Source organism: Cyprinodon variegatus, unplaced genomic scaffold, assembly GCF_000732505.1.
Source record: "Cyprinodon variegatus isolate N-32 unplaced genomic scaffold, C_variegatus-1.0 Scaffold591, whole genome shotgun sequence".
In the NCBI taxonomy this organism is placed as follows: domain Eukaryota; kingdom Metazoa; phylum Chordata; class Actinopteri; order Cyprinodontiformes; family Cyprinodontidae; genus Cyprinodon; species Cyprinodon variegatus.
Window position 1 is genome coordinate 1 of NW_015151044.1, and position 21,511 is coordinate 21,511.

Consider the following 21,511-nt stretch of genomic DNA (forward strand, 5'->3'; position numbering starts at 1 on the left):
TTTCAGTTTTTAAGTATCTAATGAAGATAAATTGTGCCTTCATCAGTAGTAGATTAGAGCTAGTGGGCCAGTTCAATTCAGTTTGGGTCAGGTAGATATTTAATGAATATCTACAATTTATTTAATGAATAAATACAATTTATTTATGTCGCTTTATAATAAAAAGAATTAATAAAGGCTATAAAATATTTGCTTGCATGCTTGCATTTTTTTTTTAAAATAATTGCCCCAATTTTTTTTTTTTTTTTTTTTTTGTTTGGTGCCCTATTGTGCCCCTGACGCCCCTGCTAAATATTATATATTTGCAGCTGCAGTACAATTCATAACTTAATTAAAAAGTATGTACATTTATATCTTAAACTGTAATAATAATAATATCAATACTATAAATTAGCTTGGAGTTCACATTGGTCTGTTCGACATCAAAAAGCTCTGAGAAAGGCCTTGTATGATTTCAACGCTTTAACACGTTTTTTACGGTAAAAAGAAAAAAAAATAACCGTTGCATTATGGGAGTTAAAGTCTTTTCGGAAAGCGAACCCCTTACAGCGAACGAACGAGGAAGAACGGAAAGCCTACATATCCCATGATTCCTCAGCACTTACCGAACACCTGATTGTCAACAGAGAAATGTCTGCCGTTCGCGTGGAGGAGAGGCTCGCTGAGATGGATAAAGAGGAGAAAATTTGCTCTAACAGGTACACCGCTCTCACGGTGGGGGTTTTGTTCAGTGCCCTAAAATTATTTTTATTCCCAATTTTATGAAATGTTTCATTGTAGGAAAAAAAAAAAAAAATAGTGGTAGCTAAACATTTAAGCTACCACCCACACTGTGCCTTCCCTTAGTAACAAACTAAAAGCCACATACTTTGTATTTGCGAGTTAATTATAAATGTCCTAAACCATCGCAATATCCCTCGTGCACACGGATAGCCAACAGAAATGACTGAATCTTCATAGCAGGCGATAAGCTAACTAACCAATACATGCTCTGGAACTTTAACGTTCATTAAAGGCTCAAATGGTCTAACTACGGTGACAGCAAGTCCTTACATGGTGACAGTTTGTCCTTTCTTCGTGTTGTACCGCGATACATTAATGTTTTAATGTTGGATAAATATATCACATTTTCTCGTTAGGAAAATTAATAAAATTTCAGTTTTAGTGACTAAATGTCCATTTGAATATACACGTGTCATGCGGTCATATATAGAAATCATCTCTGCATCATCACTAGCCTTATGGTAGTTACCGCTATGTACCACAGGAGGTCGCTGCTGCATCACTGTACCTTTCACTTAGACTCATAAAATAACAGCATATAAGAACTACTTGTTTTAATTTGCATAGTTGAACAAAAGCAAATATTGACACTTTGCTAAAATAAAAATTGAGCTCTTGTATTTGGTACATTTTTAAGGTATTTTTCAAGGCTGCATTTTTAAAAACATGAAATTGTTCAGAGAGCTGTTCAAAATGGATTACCGGGGTACTTTTTGTTTTACACTTGCGTAAACAAAATGACATATTAAATTTGTCTAAGTCTAAGACAGGAAATGAATGAATGGTGCAAACACAGAGTAAAAGATTTAAAGTGGAATAAGTAAAGAAAGAAATAAGTTATATAAGTAGATTGATAATATATGTAGACTAATAGGTATTGGGTGATGTAGTGGAGATGTCTGCGTCTAAGGACGGACTGCTGCTAGTAGGGACCTGTTTTGGATGTGTGTGGTCCTGGTCCAGAGGAGGAAGGACTGAAAAAGTGTCTAGGGTGAGGGAGGTCAGGTCCAATCCTATATGCATATGTCTAACTTCTGGAGATAAAAAGATTGAGGAAAGATTAGAGTTTGTATCCAATCACCTTCTCTGCTGAATGGGCAATCCGCTGCAACTTGTCTCTATTCGAGGCTGCGGGAAACTAGACTATGATAATTAAGATGAGAACGGACTGTTGTAAAATGATGTTGTAAAAGTTCACCATCATCTTCCCAGGAAGGTGAAACTGTTTTTAGCTGCAATAGAAAGTAAATTGGAAAGCAAAATGACCAGATGTGCAGCTGTTAGTCAACAGGGAGAAAAGGAGAGGAGAAAAAGCGCATCCTTTGGGGAGGATCAAGTATTGATGTTCACAGACATGCTGCTCCAGCTTTATGAGCTGCTGCCTCACTGTTATGAAGTCAGTAATCCACCTGCACTGGGGGCCAGACTCATTCAGCTTGGAGAGCTTGTCTCTAAGCAGACATGGGGGTTGATGTGCAAAGCTGAAGGATGCTGAGGAGGGGGACCATGATGGCGGCATCATCCACAGAACTGTTGGCTCTGTAAACTGTGGTTTTGGAGTGTTAAAGTCGTCGGGAACCAGCCGTTCCAACCGTTGCATTTACGAATTCTCCAGAGTGGTGCCCGACTTTACACGAGTGAATAAAGTACGCGATTGTTGTGGCGGAACATTCGCAAGCAAGTTTGGTTGTGGCCGGTGTCTCGGAAGCATCTTGCTAACCAGTTAGCAACTTAATGCTAGTAGGTTCCCAATGGGAAATTACATTGGTACCAAGTAGCACTTAGCAACAACACTGTCAAGGAATGCTATGGACAGCAGAAAACATGCAAGAGGAGGAGAGTTTTGTGTCGGAGGTTGTGGAGGAGTCACCTCAATCATACATTTATTTAGAGGAGGAAAGTGGGGACAGAGTTGTTATGGAAGAGGACGCCGGGGCGACAGAAGCTTGGTTTGGTGAAGAAGGCTTACAGCTGTAGATGTTTGAGCCCTTGCCTCGCAATGCTGCCAGTTCTGTTAGCTCTACGCCTGCCGAAGAGAAAGACGTCCATCCCCTTAACACTGGGATGTAACTCAAGGGTAAAGCAAACGAGTCTTATTTTCAACCGTTGCGTATATTAGCTGCAAAATATAAATCAAGATGCTATGACCGGAAAATGACCGTTGATATATGATTGGCAAAATTTAGGTGTACAAGCTGACGTATAACTAACTTGCCTGCATAAGATAAAGGAAAAAAAAAACAGATTTTAAGACAGGGTTTTTTTCTCTAAACTTTGGGACAAAATGGCCTGATAAAGAGTAAATTCATATACATGTTTAAGCCAGAATGATTTGACATTTAATTATGGCTTCCCTATAACTTTCAAAGTTTGTAAATCATTGTGGAAATGTTTTTTACTTGGGGAAAAAAAAAACGGTTTTGTTTGCGTTTTCCTACTAAACGTGTAACCATCAATGTTTGGTATTAAATGGGGAGTTAGTTTGCTGGTATTTCATTAACAACGTTGTTTTTGCAGGTTAAAAAGCACAACCTTATAGACACATCTGACTCATACCTCTGATAGAAAAGCCTCATAATGCAGCCCATTCATTTAATCATAAAGATTAAACTTCTGTTTGTCATGAAAATCACACCAGATCTTCCCTTCCCCATATTCCTTGTTTCTCTCATTTTGCCTCTGCTGTGTTAGACTTGGCCTTGGAGCTGTAGCCATAGAGAGCAGCTTGAATGTTTGACATAGCAACTAGCCGGAGCTTCTTGTTTCACTGTGGCTTTCTTGTCCTGCAGCTGTCTTTAACCTGCACTTTAAAGCTACTGCCACATTCCCAAAACCACATTTAGGATCAGAGGAATTTCCTTGTGGTTTGATCTAGGGAGAAAACACAAGCTGGCTTTGTTTGTCGAAGCTCAGAATAATTGTAGAAAAATAAATGTTGGTTTAGACTAAGCCGCTTCTTCAGTGTTGTTGTTTTTTTTGTTTTGTTTTTTCCTAAGTTTGAGAAAATGTTAAATAATAATAATAAACTTGATATTTTCTTTGCTTGTCCGTCCGTGCATGTTGTGTCCCAGGAGCGTAAGGGTGCAGTTGGATACGAATGTTGCCGACGGCCTGTTCTTCAGACTTTCAGCTGATTGAGCAGGAGTGTTGGGTTTCATCATGCTGTTTATTTCCTCCGTCCTCAGTGGGAGTGACGACTGGGAGGATCACAGATCTGTGTGTGTGTGTGTGTGTGTGTGTGTGTGTGTGTGTGTGTGGGTGTGTTTGTTTGCAGCAGCGTTGACATCTCCAGTCTCGGTGTCAGACGGAGATGTAGCCAGTCTCTGCAGGGTACAAGCACATTGCGTCCTCCCTGCTCTCCTCCTCCATCACCTCCCTTCCTTCTCTCTGTTTCTCCATCTTGTCACCTCTTCAGCTAAGCCTTGGATCCAGTCAGCATCATAGTGCAACAACAGCTAACTGAAAAGTTTCTTAATGTGAGTCGCTGTCATCTAGTCCCGCTGTCGATCTCCAGTTGCATTTAGCAACACCGACTGTCCAAACTGTAGTTGTTTATGCCAGCGTTAGGGAGGTAGGGCTCTAACCTGATGCTATTAATACAAACTAATGAACACAATCTGGAAAGGGGGTAGGTGATCCTCTTAGATTTGCTGGCTGAACAGCCAAAGGGGAGGAGCAGGGAAAGAGGAGGGAAAAGCTGTGCTTTACTTTCACACTGTCGTGCTCTCCTACAGCCAAGCTCTGGACTCCTCATCTGTTCAAAGAACTGGAGAATCTGAAAGCTAAACACATGCTTTAAGTTTCGTTTCTTGCCCAAGTTGATTTCCCCTCATATCTCTAATTCCTTAGATTCTCTGGCTGTTTTTTAACAAGGGGCGTGGTGTTTAAACCTGTTATTGTGCTCCGATGTATTAAAATTATTACCTGTTGGCCGTAGTGTTGAACTGACACACAAAGCAAATCTGAAATACTTCCTACCATCATGAACACAATACCAGCTTACTCAGGAGCTAGAATATCAGGCTGTTGGACTCTTAGATCCGATGGCAGGTAAGTGTCTTATTTAATTCTTTTTCAATGATTTCATCTTTCTTTTTTAAGGTTATAAAGGTGCCTTTTTTGGTGAATGCGTAACTTTAATTTCGAGCTCCGATTGGTGTTAAACTTTGGCTCAAATGAATGTGGGTTTTATACTATGAACATTTGGATTAAATCATGACTGCATCTTTTTATAAATCTACTTTTATGTTAACTAAGACAAGAGCGACTTTTGGCTTGTTTTATAGCGTTTAAATGTCCTCGTGTTTGCAGTTTTATTCATTGACAATTATTCATATTCCATGTGTGCTTCAGAGGGTTTTCTTGTTTACCAGCAGTCTGACCTTTTGTCAGCCTTTTTTTTCTCATTTCAAAGCTGCATTCATAGTTTGCACTTAACATTTGGGAGCAACGAACAAAAGCATGATTCAGCACAGTCAGGAGGGCTAATCTCTTATGGCTCCCTGGTTTGGCTTTAACAGATAACCCAGTTTGAATGAACCACGTCTCATATGTAGCTCTTTGCGTCCACTCCCTTGCTTCACCCAGGTGACTCTGATTAGATAAGATAAATCTTTGCCCTTTTTTTGTTTGTTTACCAAACCCCCCCTGGAGACTCCACCTGAGGAGGTATATGATCCCTGTAAAGAATTTAGAGACTGAGAGTTGACTGGATGATTGCAAAGGTCTAGGAATTTCTCTCTTCTAGTCTGCTTTCTACAGTTATGGCCTCTGGCTCTTTACAGTCCTCTCTGGGTGAGGTGTGGATGTCTCGAATACTAAAGTAAGTGCTGCTAAAAATTAGATGCGAGGTAGATTTCTGTCTTAGAATAGTTTTGAATGATTTTCCATTAGTGGTGAATCAGAAGAACTTTAATGCTTTGTTTTTCGGTTAAGTATGACTCATTTGGCCAATGCAGGAATGCTGCAGATCCACAGAGAAAGTTGAGCCTCAGAGAGGTGATTCTGTTTGATGATTAGCCACTGCCATTATGAGCTCAATAACATTTTACTGCTGCAAATGAAGCAGCCATAATACTGCTTTTGCAGTTCCAAGCCACTATCAGTTTCTGTAGATGCAGGAGTTTGGTAATGAGTCACAAAACACTTGCAGTAGTCAGTATTCTCACAAAACACACAACTGCCCATTGAGTTTACTTTGAGTAATTTATGCAAAACTACTCCATGCCTCTGTCCTGTCAGATCCTCATGCCTGATTTGAATCAACTTGATGTTATTTGTTTACTGCCTGGTTACTGAGATGATGAATTTGCTTAGTAGGTACTAGTTGCATGATTCAGCAGGTTAGTAACGATCGACACATGAACAAAGACTGGATTTATGCCTCAATTTTTCATTCACACACCATTTATGTGTGAATGAAAAATTGAGGTATGGTTTTGTTCAACTTCTGGAGGTCCTGAATTGAAAAAAATAAATTCTAAGATCTGATAGTGGTATAGCCTGCCATCAATGTCTTCTTCAAATTCAGGAATCTGCTGCTTTACAGGTAAAAACATTGTATTTCTATGTGTTTTCAAAGTCCAACACTCTATTTGATTTTGGACCAGACATTTTTGTTTCAGTCCAAAAGAGCTGGAGCTTTTTGAAAGAGAAAAGATGGAAATCTTTGTGATTCCAATAGATTTGGTTCTACATGACATGAACACAGTGAAGCAATTATTGTCCATCAAATAAACTCCCAGTGAAAACACAAAGATGTTTGTGACTTCAATGCTATAAAAAGTTCAAGGTTGATAAATGCTTTGTATCTGTGCACCAATTAAACATGGGATTGCACCTCCTAAATCGCAACTTCTGAACTGTGTGAGATAACAAGATTACAACCTCACTTTCACAGTATTAGGATCTTTCAGTTCTGGGTAAAGCACAGTTTACAGCTGTTAACAATGTGCCCGTCTTGTCATTTTGTTTTTTTTTTTTAAAACAAAAGCTATACACAAATTCAAAATCTATTATTTCATATTAAAACATGTTTTAATGTTGAGAAACATAATATCTTCTAAGCATAGATTAGATTCATGGATTAACTTCTTTTTATCATTTGCATTTATCCTTAAATCAGCTGTAAAAGCTCAATTTTAGCTGCCCCGTTTTCTAAATCAGTGTACAAAGTTCAGTTGCTGAAGATTGGAGAAAAAACCTAAACATTAACACGGAAGGAGGTTCAGTAGTTCATCACTGGTACAGTCTTGTTTACTATCAGTTAACTGGGCCACTTTTCATCAGGTTGTGTTTTTACATGCAGGATTTTTCCTGTATTCATGCATTACGCATAAAAATGGTCAACTTTATAAATCATTAAATAAATAAGTTGTTTTGATTCATATGAACCATAAAAGGCAACTTCAGATTGAGGTATATTTAAAAACTGAGAAAACAAAGACGATTTTCTCCTTGCTGGCTCCAGACACTGATCCTGTGACCTGCTGTGTGTTTGTTCATTTAAAGTGGAGGCAGTGAGGGATCGCTGGACAGACTGCTTCCCTCTGTCGGCATGGGCCTTTCTCCCAGGAAGAGGACCACCAGTCAGTGTAAATCGGAGCCTCCGCTGCTGCGCACCTCCAAACGAACCATCTACACAGCTGGTCGCCCACCGTGGTACAACGAGCATGGGACACAGTCCAAAGAGGCCTTTGTCATTGGTAGGAAACTGTTCATAAACAGATATGTTTTATCAGGATCAATTCCTCCTGTTATTTTGTAACGGTGAGACATTAACTAAAAGTAAAACATTTTTCTGTGTGTGCCAAACCATGTGTATGGTCAGTTGTATGCTTTCAGTCTTACTTTTGTAGATTTTCTTCTCCTGTCCTAAATGACCTTTAGTTATTACTTCTTTGTGCTCCATTTTATTTAGAAGTTGCTTTAATCCACGTGTGTATTTGGAAACCATCTCTTGACAATATTTGTTCATTTACTGTGTTGTATTTTTGACTGGGGTGCTAAATAAAAGACAAAACTACAAGTCCCATAATGCAATTCTGCAAATCGTCTTGTTGGTTGACAAGTTTTATTCAGCCTACAGAGAGAACTGGCTTTTCTAAATCTGTTATTAATAACTAGGATTAAGCTTCCTATATATACCTGAAAGGAATTAAAAGTTAGCCACTATGGATTAAAGCATTTATATCAAAAACAGATTAAAAGTTGAAGCTGAGATGCTTAACTTGCTTCAGATATGAAAACATTTTAGGTTTTGCTTATTAGATAATATCTTAGGTTATTTGATTTTGTTATTCATTAAAGTTTGGGGGTTTTAAAGTTAAAGAAAACTGAAGAGTACCGTACTGCAGGGTCAGGGTACCAACAATTATTCAATCAATGCCGCAAAATGTATTCCTGAAGCAGGTCCCAATGGAATTTTATAAAGATTTAGTTTTTGGTTTCTCATCCACCAATAATAGCAGAAACTTCCAAAAGAAAATCACCTCTTAAGCATTTTGCAGGGGAATCAAGTCTTTAAATCCTGTTAAAAATGTTTGTCCTAATTTTGATTAGATCCTATTTCTTTCAATTTATTTATAAAGATATTATTTTGCAGAAATTCCAGGTTACTGGATTACTTTTTATTGAGCCTACCTTGTTCTTTCACTGCAATGACTATCTATGGTAACTGAAAGTTGAAAGGGTTTTTGTAAATAAGAATCTTACAAATCAACCAAACACATCGGGTTCCTGTCTTCTAAGAACAACTACTAGATCTGATCTATAGAAAGGCCCTGATATTTCCAGACTTTTGATTCTTTTATCATTGCTGCATAAAATGCATCCTATGTAATAATAAACAGATCATACAAACATTTTTGTTATGCAATATATCCATATTGTTTACTATGGTGTGAGAAAACTCAGGCCAGAGAGAGCTGGATGTTAGTGAAAGTAAGCCAGGAAGTGTGACAAACTCCTACGCATTGCTGCCTCAGTGCTTCACCATCTAAGAGGCACAACTGAATCTTTGAATCAGACTCTAAATAAGAACAAGATTCAGACAATTTGATTTAAAAAATAAAATTATCCACGGTAAAACCAGCTAGCTTAATTGCGTTTTGGGGGTCAAATTTTATATTTATTTATTTTTTTTTGCTCACCAGAGATTTACAGGTTTGATAAATTATTGAGAAATAACTGTTGTATGAATGATGACATCAATGTGACACCAACTGTCAAATACTATCTCAGTGCAATCAACATCAACTTGCGTCTATATTTAAGTAGTAAAAATGTATGTGAAAAATGCAAAAAGGAAACAAGCCTGTGGAGCTAAAATGAGAACAGAACCCCTATAGAAAAATGACATAGACTCTTTGTTCATGAAGAATAAGAGTTCAAAGCAAAACGGACTTAAAATCATTCAGTAAAGATATTTTTGGCCAAATATTGTAACAAATCCAACTTTTTCTCACACTTCTGTTTATCTGACATTGTGAGACTTATCTCTCTATTTGACCTTTAGTACTTTCTGCTTTTCTATTGTGACAGGTCTTTGTGGAGGCAGCGCGTCAGGAAAGACGACAGTCGCCAGAAAAATCATCGAAGCTTTAGATGTTCCCTGGGTTGTTTTACTCTCAATGGACTCCTTTTATAAGGTATGTATAATAAAGCAGTATGTTAAATTTGTTTCATCTGTTTTCAAAAAAGGAAATTGTCTAGAGCTGTTTTAAACGAAATTTCTTTTTGTTTACAATTGTGTATACAAAATGACAAAATAAATCTATGATCTAAGATATTTACTCCTTTCTTAATATTTTTCATAAATGGAGGCATATTCAAATGCAGACAAATAAAACAATATGATTTTTGTTTTTTGTCTGGCTACTCGCATCACTCTCCTCCTCTGAAGGAGAGTGATGCGAGTCATTTTATGCGAGTCATTTTATTTCTGTCCTTTAGCCCCCCACCGGGCCTAAAGGACAGAAATAAAATGAAAAGAAAAAGAAACCAAAGTAAAGTTGAGTTAAAATCTTGAGGGGGTTTAAACGCAGTAAAAGACGAGACAGGAGGTGAGTGAATTAAAAAGACTTAGTGCTAGAGTCAAATGAGAGACAGTATTTCTGCCCCTCTTCATGTTCGCCCACTCTGGTTGCGTAATCCTATTCTACAGGGGGTCATACCCGAACGAGGACTGGTGCTGTTAAAGCTTTCAGCCCAGTTTCTCGCTGCATTAACTGAGATTTCTTTTTACCATTAGCAGCTCAATTTTTCCTGTTGGAGTCGCTTACAGCCCACACACAGCGGGGAAAATCAGTTTGTCATATTTAGTGTGTAATCAGCTCACTTAAGAAGGAGGTGTTGGTGTTCAGAAACTGCCAAATAGCAGGTCTGGGCTTTTCAAAGCACAACCAGCCTAAGGGTAGACTCACACACACACACACACACACACAGAGACAGCACCTGGTACAGACGTCACAGTGGCGCATGATGTTCTACTAAATTTAGGTTCCTAACTTCAACTGCACTTGAACAAGGATCAGTAATTTATATCTTGCTAGTGTCCGACTCTTAGTTTCTACAAATGAGTTGCATGTAATTATTATTAATATTTAAGGGTTTGTGTTTTTTTTTTTTTTTTTTGCATCATAAAAACACATACGTATTTTTCTACAGTGGAAGTTATGCTGCACTGAAGCAATGTCCCTGTCCTCAGGTCCTGTCCCCTGAAGAGCAGCTGCTGGCAGCCAGCAATGATTATAACTTTGACCATCCAGACGCCTTCGACTTTGATTTGCTGACGCACACCCTGCGCAAACTCAAACAGGGCAAGAGTGTGAAAATCCCAGTCTATGATTTTGCCACTCATGGGAGACAGAAGGAGTGGGTAAGGAGGATTACACAGTCTATGTTGTGTCGCATCAACTTCCTCACATTTTCTCACGTTAAAACCACAAGCTATTTTAATGGGGTTTTAAGTGATTAGCCCAGAGGTTCCAAAAATGTTCTTCATGGGCCTCTTCTATTTTACTGTTCAAACATTTTTACAATTTCAGTCAATATGCTTAATTTTAACTACCTCTCCCAATTGGTCACTTATCCAGTTAATTTCTACCATTCTTTCCTCCAATTAAACTGACCCCAGAACAGTGTGATAAACTGGCGGTCCGCCCAGGGCTAACCCTGCCTCTTGCCTAAAGACTGCTGGAGGGACGATAATATTCAATGTTCTCTCTCAGTTCTAAACTATCTACTACTTGATGTAATTAATTAGTAATAGCAGCCTTGAGATGAAATGTGTTTTAATTTAAGGGGTATATAAATAAACTTAATTTAATAGAATATCCATAGATGAAAAAACACACTTTTCATGGTGTAATGGAGGAAAAAATCTCTACAATTAAAGAGGAAGGAATACTTTTTTCCCTGTTGTTCTTTTCCAGCCTTCCTTGGTTATTAATTAATCTGATCCGTCACCATCTCACTGTTTGAGCAGTTAACCTGAATGTTATGTCTCTGATTACCACAGAAAACAGTTTATGGAGCCAGTGTCATCATCTTTGAGGGAATCATGTCCTTTGCAGATAAAGCTCTGCTGCAGGTAACTACTGATCTGCAAATCATTGAGAAAGCCTGGTTTGGTTCATAATTTCATGTCTTGTGTTTTATCATAATGGAATATGCAGGAAAACCGAGGTAAATCTTCGAATTATGTTTTCATAAGTATTTCCTCTCTTTGCAAAGTAAACAAGCAAGAAAACCTCATATATATGCGTATGTAGACTGGTAAAAAGGAGCAGAAAAATGACTAAATAAAATTAATTCAGTGTCTGTGCTGTATATTTTTCTCACAAAAGAGTTTGGTATTTTTACCTTTAAATGTCAATCATTTATAAATATATTAAAAAATTTTTATCCCCTTTTCATTGATAGTTGTTTAAATCCTAGCATCCAAACTATTTTTTTTTTATTTCCTTTATCCATCACGGTAATACTATAGAGAAACATTTTCAGTAAATATTTTGAATAAATATATTTTTTTACTCATCGTCATCTCTTTTTCATTATACATTTTTATTCTGATTAATAAGGACGCATTCCACACCATTGTTTAAAAAACATGGCTACTTGTAAAAATTATTTGTTTGGAATGCTATTGTGTTTTTTAATAGAATAACTTTTTAAGGTCTTTATTATTTTATGAATTGTAATAATTTTTGATATACCTTTCAAAAAGATGTTTATTTCCCACCAATATTAATCCAGTTTGTCGCAAATTGAAATAGTTCAAATAAAAAAGACATTACAGTCGGTAATCTTAACTGAAACAGTTAAAAGGGTTTATTTCAGTCCTTCAGCATTATTACCCATTAATCAAACAAGTTTCAGTAGGTTTTACTTTTGGAGATTTTATCCATGATGAAAAATAAAATATTTAATACATGTGAAAAGATGCTTATTCACCACCAACCTATTAGATGTCCATGTTTAGCTTCATTTGTATCTGTTTAAAATAAAACTTTATTTTGTACCAATCGTTTTTCTGGCCGTTTCTTCAGCTGCTCGACATGAAGATCTTTGTGGAAACCGACTCTGACATCCGCTTGGTCCGTCGGCTGAGGAGGGACATCATGGAAAGAGGCCGAGATATCGAGGGCGTCATCAAACAGTACAACAAGTTTGTAAAGCCCGCTTTTGAGCAGTACATAGAGCCCACCATGCGCCTGGCTGATCTGGTGGTGCCACGAGGTGAGCGCTCACAAGCACACTGCATGAACCAGTCCAGAAACAAAGATTCGACCTAAAGATAAAGATTAAACCTGTGGTATAACAGATAAATGAACCCTGCAAATACATGAGCTGTTGTCATCCTGTTAGGTGGTGGCAACATGGTGGCCATTGACCTGATTGTGCAGCATGTTCACAGTCAGCTAGAGGAGGTAAGAGAGGTCATAACTCAGAATTTTACTGACCTAAACAATCAGATATTCAAATAGATGTTAGTATAGTCCAATTTCCCTTCATGCGTCCTTGTTTGTGTTGTTTTATTACAGTACTGATGCTTAACAATCATCTCTCTGTAGGCTTGTTTTTACTCATACCCCTACCATATTTAACAAGCAAGTGTTGCCACTCCCTCTAGTGGATGATGGTTGTACTGCCTACATTTTAAATACTTTTTTTTTGGGAAGTGTCTTTGACTTCCCAATTTATTTTATTTATTTATTTTTTATTTCTATTTAAAGTGCACTTAACAAAGAAGTGCGTAGTTTAATTTTTTGATTTTTGTGTTGAAAAATCATCGATAAAACATAGATTATAAGGCATTCAAGATGTTTTCCTGTCTGGTTTTGGTTAATTTCAGAAAAAAAAACTATAGCAGAAATGGTTGTACTTTTGTACAATTAAAAAAAAACTGCCCGGTTGCATCATGGGATCTCACCACGTTTGTTTAATGAATGTTAGATTTTATCATAAAATGAGCACAATACACAGAACAAGTTATGATATATTTTATCTAGTGGTTGCAAACTTTTAAGTTAAGCTGCTCTGTTTCTACAGCCGTGGCTGCTTTCATCTATGATATACTGTCTGCGATCCCATGATGTTGTTAATAGGGGGCGACTCATGATGCTGGCTTTTGGTCTTTAGAAACAACGGCACTAATCACCAGTTTTGTTTTTGGGGGGAGCACTTCTTTTGTTATGGCATAGTTTGCTTTTTTTTTGTCCTCCCCACCACAAACACAATATCACACATGCTGCTGATGGATTGCTCTCTCACTCTCTCCCCCCCATCCGCACCCTCCTTTGCTCACAGCGCGAGCTCAGCGTCAGGTAGAGTGGCCTTTATCTTGTCTGTCTTTCTCTCTTTGACATCTTCCCAGTTCTCCCATTGCTGCAGCTTCTTACTGGAAGGAAGAGAAATAATCGCTGAACACAGACCAACATTTTTTCTCTCCATCATGCTGGCTGCCATGACACTTCAGCAGGCAATGCTGTTATACCTTCTATTGATGAGGGACGTAGTTGTCAGCAGTTTAGCACTATGGTGGGAATCTGAGCCCACATATATTATCGTGCTCGCAGATGTTTCCCACATTTTGTTGCATTACAACCACATAACAAGAAATTATTTTTTTAACAAATAATAATCTGTAAAATGTAGCATACATCTTTAACATCTTTCAACTAGTTGCTTTCAGAAATTACCTAAAAAGTTAAATGGACCTACCTGAGTATAGGTAGATGATATTGATGAACAGTAATCAGTAACTTAAAGGAATGCAGCTTAGTTCATCATCTGAAATCAGAAGTAATGTGACCCAGCTGTAAAGCACCCCAGCATAAGTAACAGGCTGTGCAAGGAGTGCTTTAACCAATGAACCGGTCTGTTACTGAAGATTCTCAGTCATCCAGGTCATAATCAGTCCAAAAAAGTTAAAAACAAACCACTGGACTTGTTTTCTAAGTCTAAAGACATTTTGCTTTGCATCCAGGAAGCTATTTCAATTCAAAATGTCTGGATTAACGTTTAGTTCCAGGCTTTTATACATTGCAGCAATGAAGTTGATTCCTTCCTGCTATCATCTCAACCCCCATCGCTATGCAAGGGAGCAAAACATCTCGCCTGCTCAGCCAGGCCAACAATGACCCTAAAGACTCCCTTTTCAAAGGCATAGGCCAGTATTAGGTATTGCAGGCCAACAACAACCTCAACAACTCCCCATTACTAAGGGGTGGACCTGTTTTTTGGTTTAATTTGCATGTTTTCTAAGCAAAAAAAAAAGCTTTGTTGGGCTGCTCTATAAAGCTTGGAACTCAACGCTAATCCAGTCAATTTGAATTGAAAAAGCTTCCTGTTTCTTTTTTTTGGTTTTTACTTTTTTTTTACTTTTTTGGAATGAAATGGTCAAGCTGATCAGCAGGGATCCACATCACAGCTGGGAGCAACAGTTGCTCCACTGATAGTAGTTTTCACTTGTCAAATCCAACCTTTTTATTGTTAGGTGGAACAAAGAAATCCCCTTTGTAGTTCGCCACAAGCCAAGTGGGGAAACAGCAGACACCAGCAAAGAAGCTGCTCTTGTCAAATTAGACCAGAAATGATTATTTTTGGCCCCATGCTTCCTGTGTGCTAGAGGCAGCAAAAGCTTTCAGGCCGCAACAGAAGGCAGACTGAATGTGCAAGGATGGTAATGAGACCCACACATGTAGCTTTGACAAAAGTTTATCCTCTAAATTTAGAGTCAGGGTTTCCTCTCAAATCTCCATTATCTATTGCTTCTTGCTGGTCTGGTTAATAAAATCTACCTAAAACTCCTTATATTGTGTGGTTGTAATGTGATGGACTATAAAACCTGAATCCACATCTCTGGATCAATTCCAGATCTATGAAAACTGTGGTTGAATAAGTTTGAATGTGTCACGCTGCAGCCAGCATTCAGAGTGAAGGTGTTGGTTTTGCCTCTCTTGATGTTCAAGAAACTACATCTCACACTCTTCCTGACTTCTGTGTCTAAAAATACAGCAATGAGTCGGAGCAACTGACCCCTCCTTTCAGTGGCAACAACCGAGAAGCAGAGAGAGATTTTAACAGAAAGCTGAGAAAGAGAGAGGAAGCGCTCGCTGCAGCTATAGTTGATTATCACATACCTCAGCCACAGAGAAAGTTTCCAATACCCTACTACAAAGCAGCGAGTTTTTCCATTGAATGTCGGCCACAGTAGACGAAGCAGACAGAGAAAGGAAGTGAGGTTGGTGTCTGTCTTTAGACACAGGATGTGCTGGGGCCTGTGAGCTGAAATACCAACCTTTACTGTTTTACACGGTGAAAGAGTGACAGCCGCACCAGCGCTTGTGCACCTCCCACGCGTACACACAGTGGATGCACATGCAAATATCAAAATCTGATCCAGTTCTGTTTTCTACTGTATCTGTAGAAACCTGTAAACACATGGCCTACAAGTGGAGGTCTTCATAGTATCGTGAAATATATCCACTATTGAGTGTCTTTGACACTGAAATGACAATTTGAAACATTTTTTAGATAGTCTGAGCTGTCACGCTTTACACTGTGATTATCCTTCATCTTTTCATTTACCTGATGTTTTGTCTCTTCTCATTTGTCTTCTCCTATCTGTTTGTCTTTTCTTTGTTCCCTTCTGTGCAATTGTTGTACTTTCAACCCAAAAAAAAAAAAAAACACAAAAAACTCTCCCGTTAGAGGAAACTTCGCTGGGATATGTGAGCAGATTTGCTATGATTTTGCTTTCCTTTCCTTCGGCGTATCTCTAACTTTGTGATGCTGTTGATATTTTGTAGTGTGAACACAACTGCATCACTTGGTTTTTATAACGGTGTGTTTGCTCCCTTGAAGATCAAGATCAACCTGTGATATTTTCAGAACTACTGTCTGAGTGAATAAACAGAGACCAAATTGAAAAATACAAATAATGTCAATTATATTTTATTTAAAGGACATATATCATCACTTTTAAACACTTCAAATTTGTTATTTCCTTCCATAAAAGGAGAAATATGCAAAGATAAATAAAATATCATAGAGAAAAAAAAGCAGAAATCCACCTACAGTAAGGCAGCGATGGCAAATGTTTGCCTCCAATTTGAGATCTTGAAGTGAAAATCTTTATGGCTATATTTTTGTAAAAGTTTAATAAGCAGTAGCTGGGAGACTTAACAAACATTAACCCTATAGAGAAACTGAACCTTCTTCTATACATGGAATTATCTCTTTTTATTTTACCGCTTTTGATTAAAGATGTAATTCCAAACAAAATTCTGGAATCATTCAGGGAGATTTTTGCCATTTCTGCTCCAGTTGTGACTTTATAACCAGAAGTCAGCAGTGTTATTATACTATATATATTAAATATGTTTTTACACACAGTCTGTGTGGAACTAAACTGTAAGATGTAGCAGTCTGCGTTTTCCTTTTGGCTGAGGCATAGCGGTCTGACTATTCACTGCCTGATGGAGCTATGAATAGTAGCCATGGCATAAATCTGAATCAACATTTCCAGTTATCTAATAATCCTGCAACAAGTAGTGGTGAGAAGAAATCCATCTTACCTTCCAGTGTTTGTTTGTTCATTGATGATATTTGAAAGAAAAGCTCTTGGTTTATCCTTTACAGATGCTACATGCTTAATCACATATTGATGCAACCTGATTTACTCGCCATAAGATAAAAAGCTGTTGAAATAACTGGTCTCTAAGTAACCAGAAATTGTTGAAGATTTTCATTAAACTTCAAGGTTTTTCTGGTTCTAAAATATGATGATATATTTCCTTTAACTTGACTTTAGTTTTTCATTTTTATGAGAAAATCATTTTTAGATCTGTTTGGATTTCTTGTTTGTATCCATTATCATGGTCTCTGTGCTATTTTCTTCTCACTAAAGCTGTGTGCTCTTCAGTTTTAAATCATTCTTTTCATTATTGATTCTGGCTAAAGTATGATTTTAATGACTTTTGTTTTGTTTTTTTTTGCAAATTTGCTTTAACTACTACAGAAAAAGATCTGAATGATTTATTGTTTTATTTGCATGTAAATTCCCATGCGTGTGTTTTGGTTTAATTGAATGTAGAAGCGTGTGCACGCCTCCGTGTGAACCTTAAACTATTTCTGCACAACTCTTAATTACGCTTGCATTCATTTGTGGTTGCACTCAAGTCTCTGTCCATCTTTCTTTCCGTTGTTGGCACTCTCCCCCTCTGCCACCCCCGCTTTACTATTTGTTGCCGTGGTTACAGGGCAGCCCTGGCTTCTGCACACCAGGCCCAACCCCTCCCCCAGACCCTCAGCGTTCTGGAGAGCACACCTCAAGTCAGGGGCATGCACACCATCATCAGGTAAAAGCTAATGTGTGACAGAGAGAGTTTTCAGGATGAAGCTGCTGCTGTCTGAATAATAAACCATGTAACCTTTTTTCATTTTATTTAGAAACAAAGAAACCAGCCGTGATGAGTTCATCTTCTACTCTAAGAGGCTGATGCGCCTGTTGATTGAGCGTGCGCTCTCCTTCCTCCCCTCACAGGTTTACATTGAAATAAATATGTTTATGCATGAAATTTATATCAAAAGCATAAAGTCAACCAGCAATCCGCTGGTGAGAAAGAAAAATGTGCATGACTCTAAAAGTTGGAAAGCTTTAAAAAAAAGAAAAAAAAAGACAAATGGAAAGATAACTTGTTTAAAATAGACATTGAAGCTCAGATGACCTGCATGGAAAGTTAGAAACTCACCACAATGGAAAGTTTTCAAACCTTATTTCCCAACTGCTGTTTGTTTCACAAACTCACTTCGGAGCTTTTAATGCCCCTTATTGTGTCAGAATGTATTTTCTGCTGTACAGTAAGCAGCTCTGTGTTTAAAACTGAGATGATCTCTAACATTAACTCAGGTCCATGTAGTGCAGACCCCCCAGGGAGAGGACTATGAAGGCAGGAGTTTCCATGGAAAGAGGGTGAGTGAGCTGCATTTCATTTTCCACAAAATAGTTACTGTTAAAAACTCTCAAAACAATGTTCTGTCCATCTGAAACCGTGTAATGATTGTAATCTTTTATCAAGATAACTGGGGTTTCAATCTTGCGTGCCGGAGAAACCATGGAACCCGCACTGAGGGCCGTCTGCAAAGACGTCCGCATCGGAAAGATCCTCATCCAGACCAACCAGGACACAGGAGAACCAGAGGTACACGTCTACAATTATGTCCTGGACACATTGATATTCTGCTCTTACTGTCTGTGGCCTAAAGGGAGCATCAGGCTTTATTTAGCTAAGAATCCAAATACTTCATCATTAATCCCTAGATTTAGTCGATGCAGTTAAGCAGTCTTTAGAAATAACATAAGTAAAAATACTTTAATTAGGGGATGTATATAATGCATCAGACAAACTTAAAAGTAAATGTTTTAATATTTAGTTATTTTAAAAAGGTGCTATTCACTCAGTTTGTAAAGTTAGAAGCGGTGTCATTCTTATTCCACCACATTTTCCAGTTTGGGCTCTGATGGCTGTATGGGGGAGATAGTTTGAAGGACACCAGTTTAAACAGTTGAGTCACATGATAATATTGTTGTTCTTAAAGGTCATGAAATATTACTCAACTAATATTTCTCCTGTTTTCAACAATACCATTAAGTAATGCTTTATTTAAAATAAAGCATCTTAAACTAAAATTCCTTTTCTATTTTGTTTCTCATCTTTTTGCTGTAAAATAGAAAAATAAATGATGATTTTTAAAATGTTTAACTCTGTGGGATGAGTAAATAAAAAAATGTTAACATGCAATTAGAGTTTTAAGAATATAAACGTTTAAAAAGAAGTGACTTTGAAAGGTGTTTAACTTTGAGTTTTTTGGGAAGGTGTGAGAACCCTGAACGAGGCAGCAGGTCACTGATGTCACGATTTTGGTTTTAACCACACTTCCTGTTTGCACATTTTCAGCTCCATTACCTCCGTCTACCCAAAGACATCAGCGAGGACCATGTGATACTGATGGACTGCACTGTGTCCACTGGGGCTGCCGCCATGATGGCTGTTCGAGTTCTGCTGGTTCGACAGATCATTGCTTCATAAATCGCATTCATTAAGCTGCCTTCTGTGCTTAACCTGTTTGTTTTTGCTGTGTGGTTTTTATTTTCAGGACCATGATGTCCAGGAGGACAAAATCCTGTTGGTTTCTTTGCTAATGGCGGAAATGGGAGTCCATTCAGTGGCCTACGCGTTCCCACAGGTTCAAATCATCACCACAGCCGTGGATAAGAAGGTCAATGATGTTTTCCACATCATTCCTGGCATCGGTGAGTAATATTCATGAGGACAGTGCGCCGGAAAAAATGGTTTAAGTTTATTTTTTCCTTTTCATTTTCACTTTTATCATAGAAATGCATGGATGAGACAATTCTAAATTTTCACTAAAACACTTAAAAAATATTTCTGCATGTGGTTTAATAGAGAAAATGGTTGTGAATCCAACATAAACAAAAGAAATCAAAAGATTATCCAGTGATTGATCCCTAACCTTTATCTGATTTTTATTAAAGTTCCTCAGACTGGGCTGATTAGATGAAGGGAAAATATGCCTGTTTGTGTAACTGATTATCACCAAAAATGTTTTATTTTTGTAAATCATCTTTTTGTTCCATACAGGGAACTTTGGAGATCGATACTTTGGAACAGACGCACCACCTGACTGGAGCGACGAGGACATGGATGAACCCAGTTACTGACGGCAGCGCAGGGTTTTAGGGACTGTGGCCTTTTTATTGGCAAACTAAAGAATCGCTCTGCGTCTCTCTTTCTGTTTGGGTCCTTCAAGGATCAAACAGGAAAAAATTTAAAAATAAGTCCAAGAAAATAAGAGATTGCAAATTTACACCCTAAACTGTATATTATTGCTTTTAAAATCACATTGGAACATTTTTGAGGAACGGAACTGTTATGAATTCAAAGTATTTTTATTTATAAAACTTTATTATAAAGTTTAAATGTTGTATTTATACGCCTACATTGCGACAATCTTACAAAGATGTATATTTAGCCTTAAGTCATGTACTGTGGACGACAGCTGAATGTGAACTTGCACGTGTTATGGAGGGAAAAAAAAGAAGAAATTTCAACTATTTGGGTTTATTTTTATTCTTCCTTGGAATATTCAGAGTAAAACCTTAACATCAACTATTCTCGCTCAGCTACCATCGCTGTGAGGCCTTTTCTGAAGGATCATTCAATCGGAAAATGTGTGGGTGTTAGTCTTTTATTTTTTCACAGTCACGTTCAACCTTTTCCTTCACCCTGAATACTGACCTAACCAGCCTAAAAAGATGTTGAAATATTGATGTTCATTATACAGCTTTAAGCATGTCTTTATATATATGAATATATATTAATGCTTTATGTCGGCCATTTTTGTTGGCTATTTTTACAGATAAAGCAGCACAGGACAGTTGTGCATCTTTTTGTTGCTGTGAAAATGGGTCATTCACATAAAGCAAACTGAATAGGTGTTTGTTTCATTCTCATGTGTGGTTTTAAACCAGTGGGCGGGATTGGTCATTTGAAAATAGCGCTCTAATTTTATCAAGGTTTCCAGATCGTGCCTGATCTTCTGATAAGGGAGCAATTTTAAATACAAATGATATATCAGCTTCTCGGAGTTGCTGCCTTGTCTTTAGTTTAACATCAACTCATTTACCATATGTGGGGTTATACAATAATAATAAACCACTATGTTTAATTACATGTTAGATTGATATCAAATTGTTAAAAAAACACACATATAAATAATTGCTCTACTTTTCCATGTTACTCTACAGTAAACAGTTTTTGCATACTGAAAGCATATGATTGTAATTGCTTGCCATTTAATGGTCTTTGAACATTTTACTTTTCATTTTTACCACCACTGTCATTGTATTGATTTTTTTATGCCAGATCCAAATGTGTTATTTGTTTACTTAAAAGGAAAACGATACATTGTTTTTAAATTATTTTGCAAATAAAATGATCTGAAAAGTGTGGCATACAGTTGTAATCCCTGTGTAAATAATTAGCAGGTTCTCCTTTTCCTGCAGGAATGGCTGTAAATCTTGGCATGTCTACCAGCTTTGCACTTTAACTTACGGAAAAACTTTTCACATTCTTAATGCAAAAAAACAAACTCAGCTTTTCATCCAGATTGTAAAACAGGCCATAGTTTGATTTACGGT

General features: G+C 37.5%; 1 protein-coding gene across 4 annotated transcripts; it reads left to right on the plus strand.

Annotated features, from left to right (window-relative positions):
• The first annotated feature begins 618 nt into the window (after positions 1-618).
• Positions 619-21,295, plus strand: LOC107096009 (uridine-cytidine kinase-like 1). 4 transcript variants are annotated; one of them, XM_015392449.1, is made up of 15 exons: positions 619-698; positions 7,294-7,487; positions 9,325-9,431; positions 10,490-10,660; positions 11,303-11,374; positions 12,333-12,522; positions 12,652-12,713; positions 16,000-16,019; positions 17,550-17,648; positions 17,740-17,833; positions 18,200-18,262; positions 18,369-18,491; positions 19,248-19,355; positions 19,447-19,603; positions 19,953-21,295. In XM_015392449.1, the coding sequence occupies exons 1-15, from the start codon at positions 631-633 to the stop codon at positions 20,030-20,032; spliced, it is 1,608 nt and encodes a 535-aa protein (XP_015247935.1). In that variant the 5' UTR covers positions 619-630; the 3' UTR covers positions 20,033-21,295. The 4 variants fall into 4 exon arrangements, with proteins under 4 accessions (XP_015247935.1, XP_015247936.1, XP_015247934.1 ...); XM_015392450.1 differs by lacking the exon at positions 16,000-16,019 and adding an exon at positions 13,594-13,610 and having other exon boundaries at positions 19,953-20,094; XM_015392448.1 differs by lacking the exon at positions 619-698 and adding an exon at positions 4,480-4,833 and having other exon boundaries at positions 19,953-20,094.
• Positions 21,296-21,511: the final 216 nt, after the last annotated feature.

Bases quoted from the DNA above. Each gene is read 5' to 3' on its own strand.
- LOC107096009 (XM_015392449.1), top strand. From the start codon at position 631: ATGTCTGCCGTTCGCGTGGAGGAGAGGCTCGCTGAGATGGATAAAGAG. The intron at 18,263-18,368 runs GTGAGTGAGCTG...TCTTTTATCAAG, and splicing joins GGAGTTTCCATGGAAAGAGG to ATAACTGGGGTTTCAATCTT. The intron at 19,604-19,952 runs GTGAGTAATATT...TGTTCCATACAG, and splicing joins CCACATCATTCCTGGCATCG to GGAACTTTGGAGATCGATAC.